At 34.1% G+C, this 20,171-nt stretch overlaps 1 protein-coding gene across 4 annotated transcripts in view; it reads left to right on the top strand.

Moving 5' to 3' along the window:
* Window positions 1-20,171, top strand: part of Wdsub1 (WD repeat, sterile alpha motif and U-box domain containing 1) — a 44,515-nt gene that overhangs the window by 13,548 nt on the left and 10,796 nt on the right. For 2 of the 4 annotated variants that reach the window (XM_047544437.1, XM_047544436.1), the window contains exons 6-10: window positions 8,209-8,242; window positions 10,014-10,054; window positions 10,131-10,237; window positions 11,207-11,386; window positions 19,939-20,079. In XM_047544437.1, coding sequence (XP_047400393.1) covers window positions 8,209-8,242; window positions 10,014-10,054; window positions 10,131-10,237; window positions 11,207-11,386; window positions 19,939-20,079 — 503 coding nt within the window. Of the gene's footprint in view, window positions 1-8,208; window positions 8,243-10,013; window positions 10,055-10,130; window positions 10,238-11,206; window positions 11,387-11,781; window positions 13,190-19,938; window positions 20,080-20,171 lie in introns of those variants that run through there. The other 2 variants (XM_047544438.1, XM_047544439.1) reach the window with 2 other exon arrangements.

The raw sequence follows: 20,171 nt of genomic DNA, 5'->3' as shown, positions 1-20,171 counted from the left end.
TTTGTATTATTGCATTTGATTCATTGATTTGATGAATCAAATTCATTGATTCATCCATTCATTTGATTCATTGATTCATTGCATTTGGTTCATTGATTTTCATGATTATGTAGTATTCTGTTGTGTGGAGGTAAAACCAAACTCTTTCCTAGTGGTATTCATGATATTGTGGGTCTTTTAAATTTTAGCCATTCTGATGGATGTATAGTAGTATCTATCATGGTTTTAATTTGTATTTCCTCAGAACAGTGAGGTTGGAACTTGATTAGAAGTTTATTGGTCATTTGTATTTTCTTTTTTATGAATTGTTAATGTTTCTTCCCATTTTATTTGTAGGTTATCTTTTTCAAAATTTTTAATAATGTTTTTTATACCTTTATTTTTAATTTTTTTTTTTCAGTTGTAGATGGACACAATACCTTTATTTTACTTACTTACTTGTGGTGTGAGGATTGAACCCAGTGCCTCACATGTGCCAGGCAAGAGCTCTGCCACTGAGCTATAACCCCAGCTCATATTTATTTATTTTTATGTGTTGCTCATCTTATAGGTCATCTTTTTACTGTTGACTTTGTGTGTGTGTGTGTGTGTGTGTGTGTGTGTGTGTGTATGTATTTGTACAGATGAACTGTTTGCTGGTTATGTGTGTTGTAAGTATCTTTTCCCACCTCAAATTTCATAATTTTAGTGTAGTCAGTTTCTTTATGTTCTGAGGTCTTGACATTTTTTCATGTTATCCTTTAAACCCTTCATTGTTTTGCCTTTCACAAAATTGGTTTGTATTAGGCGTATTCGGAATTCAGCTTTGTTTCTTTCTGAATGGCCATTTGTCCTAGTACATTCTTTGACCATCACTTACTATGCTTCCTTGTCAGAAATCACTTATCATATATGTGGGGGTCTGTTTCTCAATCTGTTAGTCTATTTTTATGTTTATCCTTGCTATAATACCTTTCTTTCTTTATAAGGCTTTATATTTTGACTATTCTTAGCACTTCAATATATTCTTGGCACTTCTGTATAAATTTTAGGATTGTTTTGTCAAATGGTTCCCATTTCCCTACTCCACACGCATAAATCTGTTTGGATATTAGTTGGGATTATATAAAGTCTGATTAGTGTACATTTGGGGGGAGAATGACATTTTTGTGATACTGAATCTTATAATCCATAAATATGGCATATTTTGCTGTTTTTCTCTTAATTTTCCCTCAATAGTTGTCTTCCATATAGAAGTTCTGTTTATTCTTATTAGACTTATTTCTAGGTACTTAATTTTTTTGTCATTGTCATTATAAAAGTTGTGACTGGTATAAGGAAATGTATATGTAAATATAATGGATTTATCTATAAAGTTTTTTATTTTGGATATTCTATATACAAAAACTTGTAGATAATGGTGGTTTTGTCCCTTCCTTTCTAATTCTAATACCTTTGCTATTTTCCCAGCCTTATTATTTTCCCTGCTGCTATAGTAGTGGAAATAGTGATACTAGCCATCCTTGTTTGATTGATTAATGCAAAGGGAAAACTTTCATTATTAGATGTGATCATTGTAGGTTTTTGGGATATAAGCAGTATTCTTCTTTCTAGTTTTTAAGAGTTTTTTGTTTATTTTTTAATCATGAGTATATTGTTTCATCAGATAATTTTTTTTCCTTGCATCTTTGGTGGAAATGATCATAATTTTTTCTGTGTTACTCTAAGTGGGATAAATATACTGATTTTCAAATGTTAAACCATCTATTGTTATTAAAAAAATCACACTTTGTCAGGCCACATTATTTTGGTGAAATGCTGTAGAGACATTAGTTTAAATCTGTTATTCCTTTTAATGTAATTTGTATTTTTTGTATGGCAACTCAACATTTTTTGTTTATGGTTTCTGTACATTTACTTTGATGTATCTATGTGAGGTTTTTAAAAATTTAGTTTTCGAGGGAATTCTTTGAGCTTTTTAAATCTGCAGAATAATATTACATCACTTTTGGGAAATTGTTATTCATTATCTCTTCAAATATTGCCATTATTCCTTTTTTTCTCTCTTCTAATTCTTTGACTTTAATTAAATGAAAATTAAACTTTCTCACTGTGAACTTATTTTTATACTTCAATCACAATGATTTCTCCTGTACTCATTCTCTCTTTAACTAGTGTGCTATTATTAATAACTAGTCCATTGAGTTAATTTTGCTTATTTTTTGGTTCTGTTATAATTTCTAGTTGTCTATTTTTTAAGGCCACTGTCTTTTTGGGGGGAGGGAGGGTAGAACCCCAAGATGTTCTACCATTGAGCTAAATCCCAGCCCTTCTTAAATTTTTATTTTGAAACCAGGTCTCTCTAAGCTGCCCAGGCTGACACTGAACTTGTGTTTCATCTGTCTCAGCCTCCTAAGTAACCTGGGATTATAGGTGTGTGCCACTGCACCTGGCCACTATGTCACTTTTTACAATTTCCTGTTTTCTGTTGAGATTTTAAATCTTCGCTTTTGTTTTTCAAAGCTTTATCCTATAAAGTAGTTAGTTTGGGATACAATAGCATGATTCAGTTACTTTATATTCTCCCTTTGAAGACTTTTATGTTTTCTCTTCTTTGCAACTAGATTGTCTAAAACTTTTCTGTCTGATCTCACAGGTCATAGCTTTCCAACCCCCATTCATGGCTCATCACAGCAAATTTGAGTTCAGCCAAGATATGCAGGGTTCTAACTTCCACTTAAAATGTCTGGACTGAGCCTGATGCTTCTTTTCCCCATACGTTCCACTTCTTGATAAACTATCAGCCAAATAGTTACGTTGCCACTATTTTAATGTTGCTCCTTTATTGCAAAAGATGGTTATTGTTCATCAGAAATAAAAATTTTCCTTTGACTTAGAATTTAAGTCAGTGGAAAGTTCAAACAAAGTCGGATTTCTTTTGTTCTTTTGGGGAACAGTTTAACTGACAAATGGGTATATGTCTTAATGTGCTGAACTCTCTGCAAGTTGCAACAGGGCATATAGAAAGACATACAAGACAATGTGCTCTTGAAGGCATTTTAAGTCCCTTTTCTAATAGTTTATATTATGGTGACAACCTAATAACACTGCAGGATCCTGACATTTCCTTACCTTCTGAATCATGGAAGAAGTGTTAAGTGATACTCAATATTATTTTTTTTAGCATTATAAATTCTTTGTCAATTTGCATATATGTGACTTTTAGGTAACTAACATTAACAGAAATGACCTTTCACAGTCATTCTGGATAAATGGAAGTTTATATTATTTTTGGGGTATATAATGTTGCTCTAAGTCATATTCAGATGTTTTTCTGAATACTTTTTATTTATTTGGATAAATATTCAGGCAGGTGAATGAGATGGCATTGTAAGTGGGTGAAATAAAAGCATTTTAGTTTTTTAGAAGAATCAACAGACATGTTTAAACCATACCTGGTATGTGGATACATAAGAATCAACCAATTGATTAATGAGAGAGACTTCATTTGTGACTGAAAGTCATTGATAAGATAGAATGGGGGGCTGGGGAGATAGCTCAGGTGGTAGAGTGCTTGCCTTGTAAGCACAAGGCCCTGGGTTCGATCCCCAGCACCCCCCCCAAAAAAAAAAAAAAAGATAGAATGGACACATGTGAGAAAGAGGGAGATAGTAAAAAACAGAATAAGATGGTAGTGTGTGAATATTAAGTAGGTAGATAGGCAAAAATAGAGAATAGAATAGTTTTGCAGGTTAGAAGATATGCTAAGGAAGGTATATAGGTAATAGATATGGGTGGCCATGTAAAAGGCAATATAAAATTAATATATGCAGATGTAGGAGGATTGGTGAACAGAAAGCACGTTCTCAGAGGCAGTAAATTGAATAGATCAAAATGTGTTAGTTGGGCTAGGACTGTAGCTTGGTGGTAGAGTGCTTGCCTACCATATGTGAGGCCTTGGGTTCAAACCTCAGCACCACATATAATAAATAAATAAAATCAAGGCATACTAACCACTTACAACTACCAAAAATAATAAATAAATAAATAAATAAGAAAATGCATTAGTCCATATTCTGTTACTATAACAAACTACCCAAGTCTGGGTAACTTTATAAAAAAATATTTTTTTAGCTTACAGTTCTGGAGGTTCAAGGGCATGGCACTGACATCATCTTGGCTCCAGTGATGGTAGATCAACTCAAAATGGCAAGAGTGCATGTAGAAGAAAGAGTTCACATCCTAAGACAGGAAACTAAAGAGCATTTCATTGTCAGGGGTCAGGCTTAGGCTTTTATTAACAATGTGCTCTAAAGAGAACTAATTTAGGGTTCCACGAGAACTACCTTAATCCCATCTGAGGACAGTATCCAGTGACCTAAGGACTTCCCATCAGGTCTTACCTCTTAGATGTTCTACTAACATTTCTCAGATTGCCATGCTGAGGATCAAGACAGTAGTATATAAACCCTTGGGGGACAAACCACATCCTAACTGTAAGCATGTATGATAAACACAAAAGGAGGGGAATTAAACTGAAAAAAGAGATTGTAGAAATGATAGAGGATCTGGATATTGTCATAACTTTTTTAGACTTTATATAGCATATTTAGAAAAACTCAGGAAATTTTGAAAGCAGTTCTAACAGTTCTATCTAAATAGTGTTAAAGGTGAAGTAAAGAACCAGGTGCTGTGGTACATAACTATTATCCCAGTGACTTGGGAGACTGAAGCAGGAGGATCACAAGTTTGAGGCCAACCTCAGCAACTTAACGAGGCCCTAAATAACTTAGCAAGTTCTGGGGTTAGGGATATAGCTCTGTTGGTAGCATGCTTGCCTTGTAACCACAAGGCCCTGGGCTCAGTCCCCAGCACTGAAAAAAAAAAAAAAAAAAAAAAAAATTCTTTTGCAAAAATAAAATGAAAAGTTCTAGGGATGAAACTCAGTGGTAAAGCTCTTTCCTAGTATGTGTGAAATCCTGGGTTTGATCCCTGCTGGGATTGTAAGGAAAAAAAAAAAAAAAAAAACAACAACAAAAACCCCCTCTTTTTCTTGAGTTGAAAACCAAATGAGAAAGAAACAGCACAGATGAAGTGGATAACATGACTTGATCTGCAGCTAACTTGCTCCTGGGCTGTGGCAGCATGGTCCACTGTAGACTTCTCTTGCAAGGGCAGATTGGTGTATCTGTCTGTCTGTCTCTCTCTCTCGCTGTCTCTCTTTCTCTCTCTCACACACACATACACTCAGACAGACAGACACACACATAACTGAGACGACTTACCCCCAAACTCTCTAGTCATCTGTCATTCTTTTTCTGCCAAGTAGGAGAGGGAGTATGCCAAGAATCTTATTCTAGAAGAGATGGGAAGTGACTGTTCTTTCTTCCTCAAAAGATGCTTGTTTACATTTTATTTATTTTCTAAGTAATTAGATTAGTTGGAGTTCTATTGTTATGAGTCAGGCATGGTTTTAGTAAACAGCCTTCTTTTACTCAATAGTCACTAACAGAAGAAGGCTTAAAATCATCTTTCCTAAAACTCAGTTCATCTCTTTTTCCTTTATACACCCTGTTATCACTAACAATCTCTCTCTTCCCAATGCAGTGCTCATAAAGATCACTAATGATGATGCCCCTACCCCCATCCTCTACTGAAGATTGAACCCAGGGGTGCTTTACCACTGAACTGCATCCCAAGTCCATTTTATTATTTTTTTATTTTGAGATAGGGACTAAGTTGCTGAGTCTCAAACTTGTGATTCTCCTGCATCAGCCTCTTGAACTGCTTCTCAAGTGACATGTCAAAGAGGAGTTAGTTTTAATTGTATCTGGTGGTAGTCTCAGAAGATGAAATTTCCTTTTAGTTTTTTTTTTTTTTTTAAGTGTTATTTTGACACCAGTGAGAACTATATTTGAGACAAAATGTAATGGGAACTGGATGGGAGGATCATTTTGTATGTACACTTGGCTCTAAGCCAGCTCCAAATGAAATTTGTGCTATCATCCCTTTAGAAGCAGCAGGGTTAAGTAGAACTGGGCCTAGGTCAATTAACCAAAAGCCAAATCACCTAATCACCCATTCACTTAAAATTTTTAAGAAATATATTTCAGTTGACCAGTTTTCCGCTTAATAAAACCTTTTTTTTAAAAGATAACATTTTTTTAAAAAATATTTTTTATTTTTTAGCTATAGATTTATCTTTTATTTATTTTGTTTATATGGTGCTGAGGATTGAACCCAGTGCCCCATGCATGTAAGGCAAGCACTCTACCACTGAGCTACAACCCCCACCCCAATAAAATCTTTAAAAGTAATGTTTAATGTGCTCCTTACTCTCAGTTACATTGCTATAACTGGACACTTGGTTTCTATAGCTCTTATGAAAGTATTTTTGTTTGTGGATACTTGTTCAAATTGGTTTCTGTAAGGGATTGAGCACTGAGAAATCCTGTTTGCTATCTTGCTGATATCACTCTATAGTTTTATTTTCTTCACTTTTTTAAGAAAAATTTTTTTTGTAGTTGTAGATGGACAGAATACCTTTATTTTGTTTATTTTTATGTGGTGCTAAGGATTGAACACAGTACTTCACACATGCTAGGCAAGTGCTCTACCACTGAGCCAAAACCCCAGCTCTTCACATTTTGTTTTTATGGTGCATTATAGTTGTACATCATGGTAAAATTTATTGTTACATACTAAGATATGCACACAATATAATTTGGCCAGTATCCCTGTCCAGCACTTCCCGCCTCCCTTCTCTTCTTCTACCCCCTGGTTCTTTTCCTCTGCGCTACTGATCTCCCTTTGCTTTTCATGTGATAACACCACCACTACCGCCACCACCACTTTTCTTTTCCTTTTTGCTCTCTAGCATCCACATAGAGAAAACATCTGATCCTTGACCTTCTGAGTTTAGTCAGAATGGTCTCAATTCCATCCATTTTCCTACTAATGACAAAATTTCATTTTTCTTTATGACTGAACAAAACTCCACATTTTCTTTGTCCTGTTGATGGACACCTAGGCGGGGTCCATAATTTGGCTATTGTGAATTATGCTGCTATAAACATGGGTATGCATGTATTTCTATAGTATGCTGACTCTAATTCTTTAAATATGGAATATGTAGTGTATTTTTTAAAGGATGCTCAGAAATCGTGGACTTTACCCTAAGAATTTTATACAGTCTAGTGATAATAACCTCTATCTTGAGGAATTTAGGACTAAATAATTATCTATAAATTATGCCTGGCATATACATACTCAGTTAATGTTACTTGCCAGTATTTCTCTCTTTGTTTTAAATGTTTTTTTCCTATATCCAGAATGTGCTTCTTGTACTTTATTTTAGATTTGAAATTTTAAAGTATAATTCCTATTTTGAATTTATGAGCAAAGATTGAGATTATTATCTGTCATTAAAATTGGATAGCTTACTGAACAAGGAATTTTAAGTTTGCTAATAGGTGTGACTCCTGTAGTTGGACTATAATCAACTACCTTTCAATAATAATGGATACAAATATTAATGTTATACAAAGGGTAGTAACACTAGTCTTGCTGATACGTTTTCTCACAATAGTGGCATAACGACTTTCCAAGGGGAATAACCAGATAGAAGAATTTTAATCTGTTGTTTTAAATTGTGTGCTTTGCGTTAATAATGTATTATTAACACAAATATTTGTATTTTTCTTTGCATTTCTTTTTTCCCTGCAAGAATAATTCTGCATGGTTGCCTTTAATTTAAAAGAAATCATTAGTCAACACCAAGTTTGGCATTATACTTCCAAAAATGGGTACCAAGCTGTATGTACATTGATTAGTAATTAGGGCATTACCATATCTATGATAGAGAACAGAATTATCTGAAACAACTAAGTAACAAGTAATAACTTTTCTTTTGTAATGATTTTTTCCTTTTGGGTTACTAACTTGATATGGAGTTGTATCTTATTATCTATCACAGATACTTGTTCTGTTTATGTCTGTGAAGTATAAATAGTATACGCTGTTCTAATAAAGTTCATAATTTTCTGATAGATTTTATATTTGGCATTTTTAAAAATTAAAGTTTATATATACGAACAGAAAGAGACTGCTTTCTAAATGCTTGTGTTTATTAACCTTGAAAAGTTACTAAGATGATTTAGATTACTAATTATATAAATGTACTTTGTTTTTATAGAACTTTTCATAATTAATTTTATTTTTCTTTTAAAGATCGGTGGATAAGTCTGTCATGATATATGATACTGTAAGTATTTCATAATTTTGTGTGTGACCTAAAATATGTTTATGAAAAAATTCAACTTCAAATTTAGTTAGGCATGGTAGAAAAAGTAGTTTTCTTCTATGTAGTATGCCCAATAATGTAGTATATACATTCTCACAAACACTAAAAGAGTCAGAAAAGTAATGAATTGTTTCTGGGATAAGCTCTTAAATATTTCAGTAATGATTTTAAGATGGACAGATTTTACAATCTGATCATAGGAAATACATAAGAGCACCTATATCCAAAAAATTACTTTCAATAAGTTATTAAACTCTTATATCAGGCTTCCATAACAACAAAGAATGAATGTTTAGCAAACCAGGGATTTCGGAGAGTGTAACTGAAAGTGACCTACTACTATCTTGGAGTCTGGGTAGATTTAGACACTGGTATAAGAAAGATCAGGTTACTGTGAAATTGGAAAAAAGGATCCACAGATCTACCTATAGATACATGTGGGTAAAGAACAAGAGTGTGAAGAAAAATGAAGGTTTTTTTACATATAACAAAGATATGATTGAGAAAAATAGGAAGATATTCTTGAAGAGAAAATTGGGGTTGAATGAAACCTTATAATGATTGAGTTTAGGCAGTACCTATATAAGCAAATCAAAAAAGATGTCAAACCAAGTAATCTAAACTAGTACTCCACATAAAAATTCAAGTCACTAAAAGTTCTAACAGGAAATGGGAAAGAATACTCAGTGTAGATTAGGTAGATCTTTAATAATTCATCACGTGTGTGTGTGTGTGTGTGTGTGTGTGTGTGTGTGTGTGTTGCTGGGGATTGAGCCACCCAGGCTTTGTACATGCTAAACAAATGCTCTACCTCTGAACTTCATCCCTAACCCTCTCATAACTTCTTATGGTATTTTTGTGTTTGCCAAAATAGTTATAACATTAAATTTTCTTTGTAAAATATATATAGGGGCTGGGGCTGGGGCTCATGGTGGAGCACTTGCCTGGCATGTGTGAGGCACTGGGGTCAATCCTCAACACCATATAAAAATAAATAAATAAAAATAAAGGTATTGTTTCCATCTACAACTAAAAAAATTAAAAATTTAAAAAATATATGTATATGTAAGTTCCAGTTAAATAATCTGTATATTGGTTGACCACTTAAGTATATTCAAAATATGTGACAATTTCTATTCACTGATCCTACAATGTGTAAAAGTCATATACCATAGCAAAACCACAAATTATTTCTTTTAATAGATGTTCATTTTACTATTAGTAAATTCGAACAAATCATCAAATGCTAAGGGTCTGTTGTACTAAAACCTTCTAAGAAGGTAGTCAGTAGACAACAATGCTAGTGATTGAAAAAGAATGAAATAAGCATTTGATAACTTTGTGCAGCACTGGGGATTGAACCAGGGCCTATTGCATATGAAGCAAGCTCTCCACCATTGAGCTATGTTCCCAACCCTTTTAAAAATTTTATTTTGATAACGGTATTATACTAAGTTGCCCAGGCTGGCCTTGACTATGATCCTATTGCTTCAGCATCCCACCTAGCTGGAATTATAGCATGTACAACCACACCCACAGTACTGGATAATATTATTAGTTATAAATACCATTCTCGGCTATTCAGTGAATGAAGTTCCAACTGATATTAGTTGCTACTAATACATATTAGAATATGTATAACCCTATAAATAATTTGTCAAGTGAATCTTTGTCAGTAACTGCTCTTGCTTGAGTAAATATTAAAGCTATTTTTGTCGTTTTTTTTTTCCAGAACACTCAGAATGTACTTCACACATTGACTCAGCATACCAGGTCTGAACTTAATCTTACTTTGTATTAATATAATTAAAAAATTAGAAGATACGTAATGTTTGTTTTTATTAACTAGGTATGTCACAACATGTGCCTTTGCACCCAGCACCCTCCTACTTGCTACTGGTTCAATGGACAAGACAGTGAATATCTGGCAATTTGATCTGGAAACACATTGCCAAGGTTAGTAAGCTTATCATCTTCAACCAAATACAACCCACTCACCTCTGCGATCAGAAATTTAGTAACTCTTTTCTCCTCTTTCATTCTCCTTTTCTCTCTTTTATTTTATTGTGTTAGGGGTCCAAGTCAGTGCCTTGTGCATGTCAGGCAAGCATTCTACCACTGAGCTGTATCCCAGCCTGAAATTGGGTAAATCAGAAGCCAGTGTTAAAGTAGTTGACCTAAACTGTTGGTAAAGACTTTGAGTGCACATTCATATCACACCTCCCATGGTTTTGTAAGTTGCATTTATACTGCATACTAATTTTTCAGATAAATATAGCCTGAAGACAGAATAGGAATTATAGTTGTATTTTACTGGCTTTGTTTTTGTTTTATGAAGCAATGTTGGCACATAATGTAGGAGTTTATTTTTGTCACTGTAAGAATTAACTCAAAATGGTGGTGCTGACATGCAGATGATAGAGCAAATAGAATACCTTTGCTGGTATGAGTTTTATATGATAAAGAAAAATTGTTTTTCTGGAGTGAAAAAGAAGTTCCAAAAGAGTAATATTTAATATAGTATTAAGCAATATTAAGTAATACTTAATACATAGTGATAATGAATTTTTTGAAATTCTTAAAAGGAAGTTAGCCAGGTGTGGTGTCGCATGCCTGTAATCCCAGTGACTCTGGAGGCTGAGGCAGAAGGATTCCAAGATCGAGGTCAACCTCAGCAATTTAGCAAGACCCTGTCTCAAAATAAAAAGGGCTGGAGATGTGGCTAAGTGATTAAGTGCTCCTAGGTTTAATTCCCAGCATCCCCTGCCCTCCACAAAAAAAATAAAATAAAATAAAATGAAGTAAGTTAAAGTAGTAAAACACAGATTTAAAGGTTTTTTTCATTTACTTTGCAATTCATAGTGGGATGTTTATAAAAGAAAGACTCTGTTGTTACTTCACTTGCCTTTTTATGTGTGTGTTTAGCAAGGAGCATCGAAGATCAGCCGAAGCATTTTACTGAAGACTGGTCAGAGGAGGATGTCTCAATGTGGCTTTGTGCACAAGGTTTAAAAGACCTTGTTGGTATTTTCAAGATGAATAACATTGATGGAAAAGAACTATTGAGCCTTACAAAGGAAAGTCTGGCTGATGAGTTGAAAATTGGTAAGATTAGTGAAAAAGTCTTAAAAACAACTTTTAATTATTTATTCTGAGGTTGACTTTAGTAATTATAAAAATAACAGTAATTATTCTGGTGTATGCTTATTGTCTAGAAGGAGAATATATTTTTATTAGATTAGGCAAAAGAAAATGTTATATAGAATTTTTTTGGGTAACTAAACCTACCTTGTAAATGGAATTTTAAAAACCATTTAAAAAATTGACATGTAGTTGTTATACCATAAAATTCACTCTTTTAAGTGTACAGTACAGTGATTTTTTGTGTTTTCTCAGAGTTGTACAGCTATTTGCCACTATTTAATTTTAGAACATTTTTATCACCTCAAAAAAAAATCCCATGCCCATTAACAGTCACTGCCATTCCCCTTTGTTTCTAGGTCCTGGATCACTAAGCTTTCGGTGTATATGGATTTGCTTGTTCTTGACTTTATTTAAGTGGAATCGTACAACATGTGGTCTTTTATGTCTAGCCTCTTGGCATGTTTTCAGGGTTTTTCTGTATTGTATCATGTGTCAGTACCCCATTCCTTTTTATGACTACTATTCCATTGTATAAATTTATCACTTTTTGCATATCCATTCTTCAGTTGATGAAATTATGGTTATTCCATCTTTTAGCTATTATGAATAATGTTGCTACGAACAATCTTCTGGGTTTTTGTGTGAGCATCTATGTTCATTTTTCTTGGGTAGATAGTTAGACCAAATTGTTGGGTTATAGCATAACTCTTTGCTTAACATTTAAGGAGCTGCCAGGCTGTTTTACCTATGCAGCTGTGGTATTATACAATCCCATAAGCAGTGTATGAGGGTTCCAGTTTCTCCACATCTTCATTAATACTCATTTGATTTTTAAATTATAGCCATTCTCATGGTTGTGAAGTGGTTTCTCATTCAAGTTTTGATTTGCATTTCCCTAGTACTGATGATGTTTTCATAATCCATATGGGCTGCAGTGATAAAAATCTCATAAACTTGGGTAACTTATAAACAACATAAATTTATTTTTCACAGTTCTGGAGGCTGGAAAATCCAAAATCAATGTACTGGCAAGGTATTGTCTAGTGAGGGACCATTTCCTGTTTTATGGATGCTAGGCAAGTGCTCTACCACTGAGCCACAACCCCAGCCTCTCTCTTAATTCTTTCATGTGTGGATATCTAGTTGTCTCGGTACCATTTGTTGAAAAGACGGTTCTCTTCCCTTTGAATTTTCTTGATACCCTTGTTGAAAATCAGTTGCTCATAAATGTGATGTTTTTTTTTTCTGGAATCTTAATTCTGTCTCATTGATATGTCTGTTCTTAGGCTGGTACCATACTGTCTTATTGTATTTTTGTAGTAAGTTACGAAATTGATAAATATGTGTCCCACATCTTTTTTTGTTTTCAAAATTTTTTGGACTATTCTGGATCTCTTACTTTTTTATATGCATTTTAGGATAAACTTGGCAGTGATTTTTAATTTTAAGTCAGTGATTTTTAGTATATTCATAGAGATGTGCAATCATCGTCCCAATCTAATGTTCTGAAGAACATTTTCATTCCCCTCAAAAAAAAAAAAATTGTGCTTGTTTTCAGTACTTCTTATTCATTTTCAGTACTCCTTATTCTCGCCTCTCTTTTAAGCCCTGGCAGTCAGTAATTTACTTTGTATCTTTATGAATTTGCCTATTCTGGATGGATGTTCCTTATGAATGAAATCATACAATATGTCCTTTTTTTCTTTTGGTGCTGGGGATTGAATCCAGGACTTTTAAGATGCTAGGCAAGCACTCTACCGCTGAGCTACTTCCCTAGACTTTTCTTATTTTGAGACAGGGTTTTGTCCAGTTTCAGAGGCTGGCTTTGAACTTTCAATCCTCTTGCCTCATCCTCCTGAGTAGCTGGGATTACAGATGTGAACCACTGCACCTGATAATACATGCGTCCTTTTGAATTTAACTTCCTTCATTTAATATACTTGGGAGGTTTATCCATGTTCTTGTATGTTTCAAGCACTTCATTCTCTTTTATGACTGAGTAATATTTCATTGTATGGCTATACCACATGCTTATCCATTCACCATCTGATGGACATTTGTTTTTTTCCACTTTTGACTGTATCTATAATGCTGCTGTGAACATGAATATACAAGTTTTTGCATGCCTATATGCTTTTTTGTTTGTTTGTTTCCTTTTGGTTATATGCTTGAAAGTGCAATAGCTCTGTGTTCAACACTTGGAAGATCTGCCAGACTATTTTCCAAAGCAGCTGCATTATTTTACTTTCCCATCAGCACCGGGACAAGTTTCTTATCCTTGTCAACATTTCCTGTTACCTGTTATTTAGCTTATAGTCATCCTATTAGCTTAAAGTTTATTTCCTTGTGGCTTTTATTTATGGTATAATGATATGGAACATTTTAAGTGCCACTTGGCTATTTAGGTATTTTCTTTCCTTTGCCTTTTTGGTTTGTTTTGTGGTACCAGGGTTTAAACTCAGGGATGTTTTAAACAGAGTTATTCCCTGGCTCTTTTTATTTTGAGACAAGGTCTTGCTTAATTGTCCAGTCTGGTCTCCTACTTGCAATCCTCCTGCCTCAGTCTTTAAAGTAGCTGGGATTATAAATGTGCACCATGGAGCCCAGCATCCTTTGCCCATTTAGAAATTATTTGTCCTTTTTGTTATTGAGATGTAAAAGTTGCTTTTGTATTCTGGATGCCAGATCCTTATCAAAAACAAATTTGGAGTCTTCGTGCCTTATTTTAATAAACATAACCAGACACTCTTATCAATATGCTGTAGTAAAATCTTGAGCAGAATGTGCAGGAAATAGGATATCTGTGTTAACATTTATTGTTAATAAAGAGTACAAACATTTTACTATAGAAAACATCTTAAAATATAGTAGTATACTTTCTTTAAATAATAAATATGACCTTTTAAGAAGTTAACAGAGTTGGCAAGGGGACCACAACCTATAATCCAGCTACTTAGGATCTAAATTCAAGGCCAGTCTGGGCAATTTAGCAAGACCCTGTCTCAAAATAAAAAAAGGCTGGGGATGTAGCTCAGTAGTAGAGTGCTTGCCTAGAGTGTGCAAGGCCCTGGGTTCAATCTCCAGTACTGCAAAAAGTAGTAACAAAAAAAAAAAAAAAAACTAGAATGAAAAATTTTTTGAAAATACTTAGGTGGTAAAAGCTACGTAGCATGTTGAGGTCATACCATTAAAGTTATTTTCGTATTGCTAATAACTTTTTTGCTTTATAATTTAATCACTCTTGAGAGTAGGTAATAGACTATAGGATGTCTTTTATTTTTAAAAATTCTGGTAAATTTTGCATCTTAGTTGATTTCTTGTTTATCTCACACAGTGAATCTTTATCGTATCCAGTAGAAGCACTTGACAGTATGAATCAATTTTTTAGACTCAATAAAGGATATTTGAAAGTAAAAGCATAAGAAAAAATGAATAGAAATAGAATTGTTTTGGTTGTTAGAGAAATAAAGAATAAGAGATTCCTACAGGATTAAATTAATGGCTTGAAATATTTTTGTAGGATGAATCTCAGGTTTAGTAGTGATAATCAATGAAAGTTAAAGTTCAGTGAAATGTTAAAAGTTCAATGAAATGACAAGTCCACTGGTAGTTAATACTGAATTTGAAAAACGATTATGAATGGAGACAAAAATGTTACACATTTTCTAATAATTTTATGTTGAATTTGTATTTGAATTTGGAAAGTTGGGAAACTCAACAAATTGGACAACAATAAATTGAGTAAACAAACTACATTTATTTTTTCACATAATCCTGAAAAGTATCTTCATTCTAAAGGCTCAAGAAGCTAACTTTAATCTTCTACAAGTGTTATTTTAAGATACAGTGAATTCATTATAGTCTTGAATTTTAAGTAAGACAGATCCTTCCTCCAAACAGCAAATTGGACTAATAGAGAATTAAAATTGGGTCTGAAAATAAATGTAAAAGGCAAACCAATGAACGTTACCTTTTATATGCCTAACTGTTTTGCTTGCATTTACCTTGTGGTATAATTTTTAAAACATTTCTAATGTCAGTATAAATTAATTCTGAATTTGCTTAATGTTCAACATGTAGAGGAAGTTGATTGTGCAGTAAATGTATACTGGAGTATGAAAGATCAAAGTATTATATCCATTGTTTGACATTTAAAAATTGTTAAGGATTAAACAGTCTATCAAATCTTCTATCCATGGGTTTTTTGTAAATATACAATAAAGGACTTTCTGCATATGAATATTTGAATTGGGTGCTTTAATCAAGGTTAATAGCCATTTTCTAGGATTGCTAATGAAACCTAGGAGTATAGGAGGCACAAAATGTTAGTTAAGGAAGTAAATCCTTATATCTGGTATTAAATTTGCATAAGGAATGTTCTGACAGATTACAGGTTCAAAAGGTCCTTAATATTGAGAGGAATATCTCTTAAGGCATTTGTGAATTCATGAATTTATAAATACTACTATAATAACATGTCTTAGAGTTTGAAATTGTTGTAAATGATAAGAAATTTAGATTAACAAATGCCAAGAAACTATTATATGTCATGCTTATATTCACATAATCATTATGCTTATATTCACATAATCATTATGCTTATATTCAAATAATCATGAATGATACCTTTCTAATTGGGAATGAGATGTTTTCAAAGAGTTGCTCTTCCTTTTGATCTTTTCTTTCCAAGAATCCTAAAAGCACACAAGAATTTTTTTTTTTTTTTCTAATTTACTGTGGTTCGGATAAGTGTCCCCCAAAGGCCCAAATGTTAAAGGTTTGGTCACCAGTCTGTGGTGTTATTGAGAGATGGTGGAACCTTTAAGAGGTGGGACCAAATGGGAAGATGTTAGGTCATTAGGGTTGTGTCCTTGAAGTGGTTATTGGTGCCCCACCCCTTCTCTCCCTCTGTCTCTTGTTTCCTGGCTGCCATGAGACAAGCCACTTCTTTTGCCATATGCTCTTGCTGTGATGTTCTACCTTGGCAATGGGGCCAAGTGATTTGGACTGAAACAATGAACCAGAATAAACCTTTCCTCCTCTTAAGTTGATTATCTCAGGTATTTTGTCACAGTAATGGAAAGCTAACACAGAATTGAAAAATAGAACACAAATTCCTTTCCAAATTTTACATATCAACTGTCTTCCCTTCCTTAGATTTTTTTTGAAAGTTTCATGTTTGAGTTCCTAGCAATGCTTCATTATGTAGATTTTTCACTTTTTCTAAACTGTGAATGTAATTGACATTGTCATTCTGCATGTCATTAAATATTTTCCCTCTTTATATATAAAGCATATGGGTGGTTTGTCCTTACCCATTTATATTGTGAAATTCATGAGGATATCTTGCTACCTTGTTTTGTGGCAAATGTTGTCCATGGAATATGTTTACTGTCTAGTTACTGTTTTTATGTGGGGATTCAGAGAAATTAAAAAGATACTGCTTCTACACTTTCATCAAATCCTTAAAAAACAAACAAACAAAACTTACTATGCCTATAGTTGTGTATTTCTTTCCCAATTTAGTTTTTATATCTTATTTTTTGTTTATCATTCTAATCAGTTTTATTTTATAAAATTTTGTCAAAAAATAAATAAGAAATAATTTTAAAATTTTCTTTCCAAGATACTAGCATTGATTGGGTTCTATTCTTTTCCATGGGGCAGTGGAGACCAGCTTAATGGTCTATGCATGGCAGTTGCCAGGCTCCACTGCTGCCCTCTTCTCCAGCCTCTAGCTAATAATGCTGGTTGTGCTGCTTTGGCAGTGTTGCTTAGAGGACAGAATTGGGAAGAGTAAAGGGCACAAGTAGAAAAACCTCTTGCCCATTTATGTACCCAAATATCTGGCATTTCCCTTCTCCCATTCTCAACCTAGAAGCCTTTGTTTCCTCTGGGAAAGGTGAGGAGGGTACTGGATTTGGTGGCCCATTTTACCTTATCATAAAAAACCAGCTGCTGTCCAGGAGTATAGTAGATAATAGGCAGATACTGCTATTTGTTACGCCAAGGGTTTGGCCATCAGATGGTAGGGTCCTTGGCTTTCTGAGCAGTTAAGTTTATAATACTTCTTTCTAAAACCCAGCAACAAAAGGAGATATTTCTGGTTAAGCTCTTTGAAAATGGTCTGGTAAATGTCCTCCAGAGAGCAAGGTGATCTCACTCCTGTGTGTATGTGTGTGGTACTGGGGATTAAACCCAGGGGTGCTTTGCCCCAGAGCTACATCCCCAGTCCTTTTTACTTTTTGAGATAGAATCTCACTAAGTTGTATAGGCTGGCCTTGAACTTTTGATCCTCTTGCCTCAACCTCCCAGGTCACTGGGACTGTAGGCATGTGCCATCACACCTGGCTTCAATTTTTTTTTTCAGTTGTAGGTGGACACAATACCTTTATTTTGTTTATATGTGGTGCTGAGGATCAAACCCAGTGCCTCATACATGCGAGGCAAGTGCTGCACTACTGAGCTACAGCCCCAGCCCTAGCTTTGATTTTTAGATGATGTTAAGCTTATATAAGAATAAGACCTAATTTAACCTTATCTGGGGAATTTTTAATTAAGTCCTCTCATATTCTATATTATAAATATATAAAAATTCTTTATATTAATTTACATGTATATTTTTGACAGGAAAATACTTTTTTCAGAATACTGCTTTTTTCAGAATATTAATTGCCCTTTATGATTGTAAATTGTATAATTATTCCTTTAAGTGAGATCTTACTGTGTAATTTTACAAACATGACCTAGAAACACTCAGGAGAGTTAATTAAGCCCTGTGGAGGTAGAGTTTTACTTGGCACATTATCAGGAGGCAGACTCTAGTCATAGGAGGTTTTCTACCATCTCATCAGTAATAGGTGCACCTCAGTACATCTTGGTCAGATCAAGCGTGCAATCTGTTGGTCTCACCCATCTATTTAAATTGCCTCTATTCTCATTTCCCTCCTTACTTAGCTTGAAGTATATGAGCCATCATCTTAATTCCTATTCAATCCTCCAGTTTATTTGATGAAAATAAAAATACACAGCTCAGCTGATCTTCAGAAAATGTGACATTGTGGATGGATCAATCGGGGGAAGAGGTGACCTCTGTGCACTGTCATGAGTTATTCTCTGACTTATTACATTAAGTCTCTGGTGATCAGATAACAATGTGCTTGACTTTAGAGGCACCCTTTGCTATGTAGGCACTTTTGAATAGCTTTCTACTGAATCTGGGTAGTGATCTTAAAGAATCTGAGTCAAACATATTTTGCAAAATCATTCAACAGTAATTATTTTTTTGTTACTTTTTAAAAAAATGCCTTAGAGATCCTCAGTTTGGTTTCAGCAGCTTGTATATTAAAGAAGCCTTAGGAAAGTAGGCATTAAGCAGCAGGCAGCTGCTAGGCTGACTTGCCACATTTATATAAATATGGGCAGTAAGCCCCAATAGAGTTAAATAGTTCATTACTCATGGCACTGAAGGCATGGGATCATGTTCTAATTGATTCCCTTTCCCCCTGTGTCTCATGGGAGCCGTTTGTGTTTGTGTCACAGCTGAGGAACCCTGAACTTATGAAACCCCCATCTTAGAAGGGGACTGTTAGCAGACTAGGCCAAGAGGAAGATGTTGTCTTCATACTGGTTATGAACAAACCTGCTTTCTGCCTGGGAAAGAGTGTGTATCTGACCTCCGAGGACATTTGCAAACGTCCTTGAAAAGATTATACAAGACAAGAAGTGTCCTAAGATGTATATAAACACCCTGGGGAATTACCTCTCAACAGAAATAGTGCTGGTTTGGCTTTTTATGGGAACTATGAAGCATTCTGAAATATAATTCTTTTCTTCTACCCATCCTACCCCAAATACCTCAAACTAAAGTAGAACTGTCAACCCGTTCTAAAAATATAAGCAACCAATAACACTAACCTTCCTAAAATTAATTATATTAGACTTCTAAAATTAAAAATGAAATTTGTGCATACTATTTTGAACAGGCAGATGAATTTGTCATTGTGTTTCATGTAAGAATCAGCAAATATATCTGATTTCATTGTTTATTATAACATGGGTTTCTAAAATTATTCACCTGAATTTTCAAAGTTATTAGTAATTTTTTTTGTTATAGAGATTTTTAATCTTTTTTATGGTGCTGGGGCTTGAACCCAGGACCTTGCATATGCTTAAGTATGCACCTTACTACAGAGCTATATCCCCAGCCCATGTTATATAAATAAACCAATAACATGAGCCTTTCTGGTTTTGTGGTGTGTCAATTTCTGGCAACCTGAAATTCTTGAACTTTCAGATCTGAGGTGGTTTAAAATAAACTACCAACTAGCTGCTGACATATCTTGACCTACAGATAGTATTCTGTATTACAAAGATTCACAAAGGAATCTTTAACAGACATTTTCTTGTGGTAAAACAGTGTCAGAAGATTTTTGGTTGTAGTAGATAAAAATATCGTTTTGCTAAGGACTGGCATAAAAATTGCCAGCCCTAACAGAATATTTTCTTTTCAGAATCTCTAGGGCTGCGTAGTAAAGTGCTGAGGAAAATTGAAGAACTCCGGAACAAGGTGAAATCCCTTTCTTCTGGAATTCCCGATGAATTTATATGTCCAATAACTAGAGAACTTATGAAAGACCCTGTCATCGCATCAGGTATGTGTGATACCTACCAAGTTGGCAGGGCACATTACGTGCCAAACAAATATTGTAGACAGTTTACAGAAGTTAGCTTAAATGTGGAGAAG

Source organism: Sciurus carolinensis, chromosome 3, assembly GCF_902686445.1.
Source record: "Sciurus carolinensis chromosome 3, mSciCar1.2, whole genome shotgun sequence".
Lineage (NCBI taxonomy): Eukaryota > Metazoa > Chordata > Mammalia > Rodentia > Sciuridae > Sciurus > Sciurus carolinensis.
The sequence above is the reverse complement of the archived record's forward strand: the minus strand, read 5'-3'. Positions and strand labels throughout refer to the sequence as shown.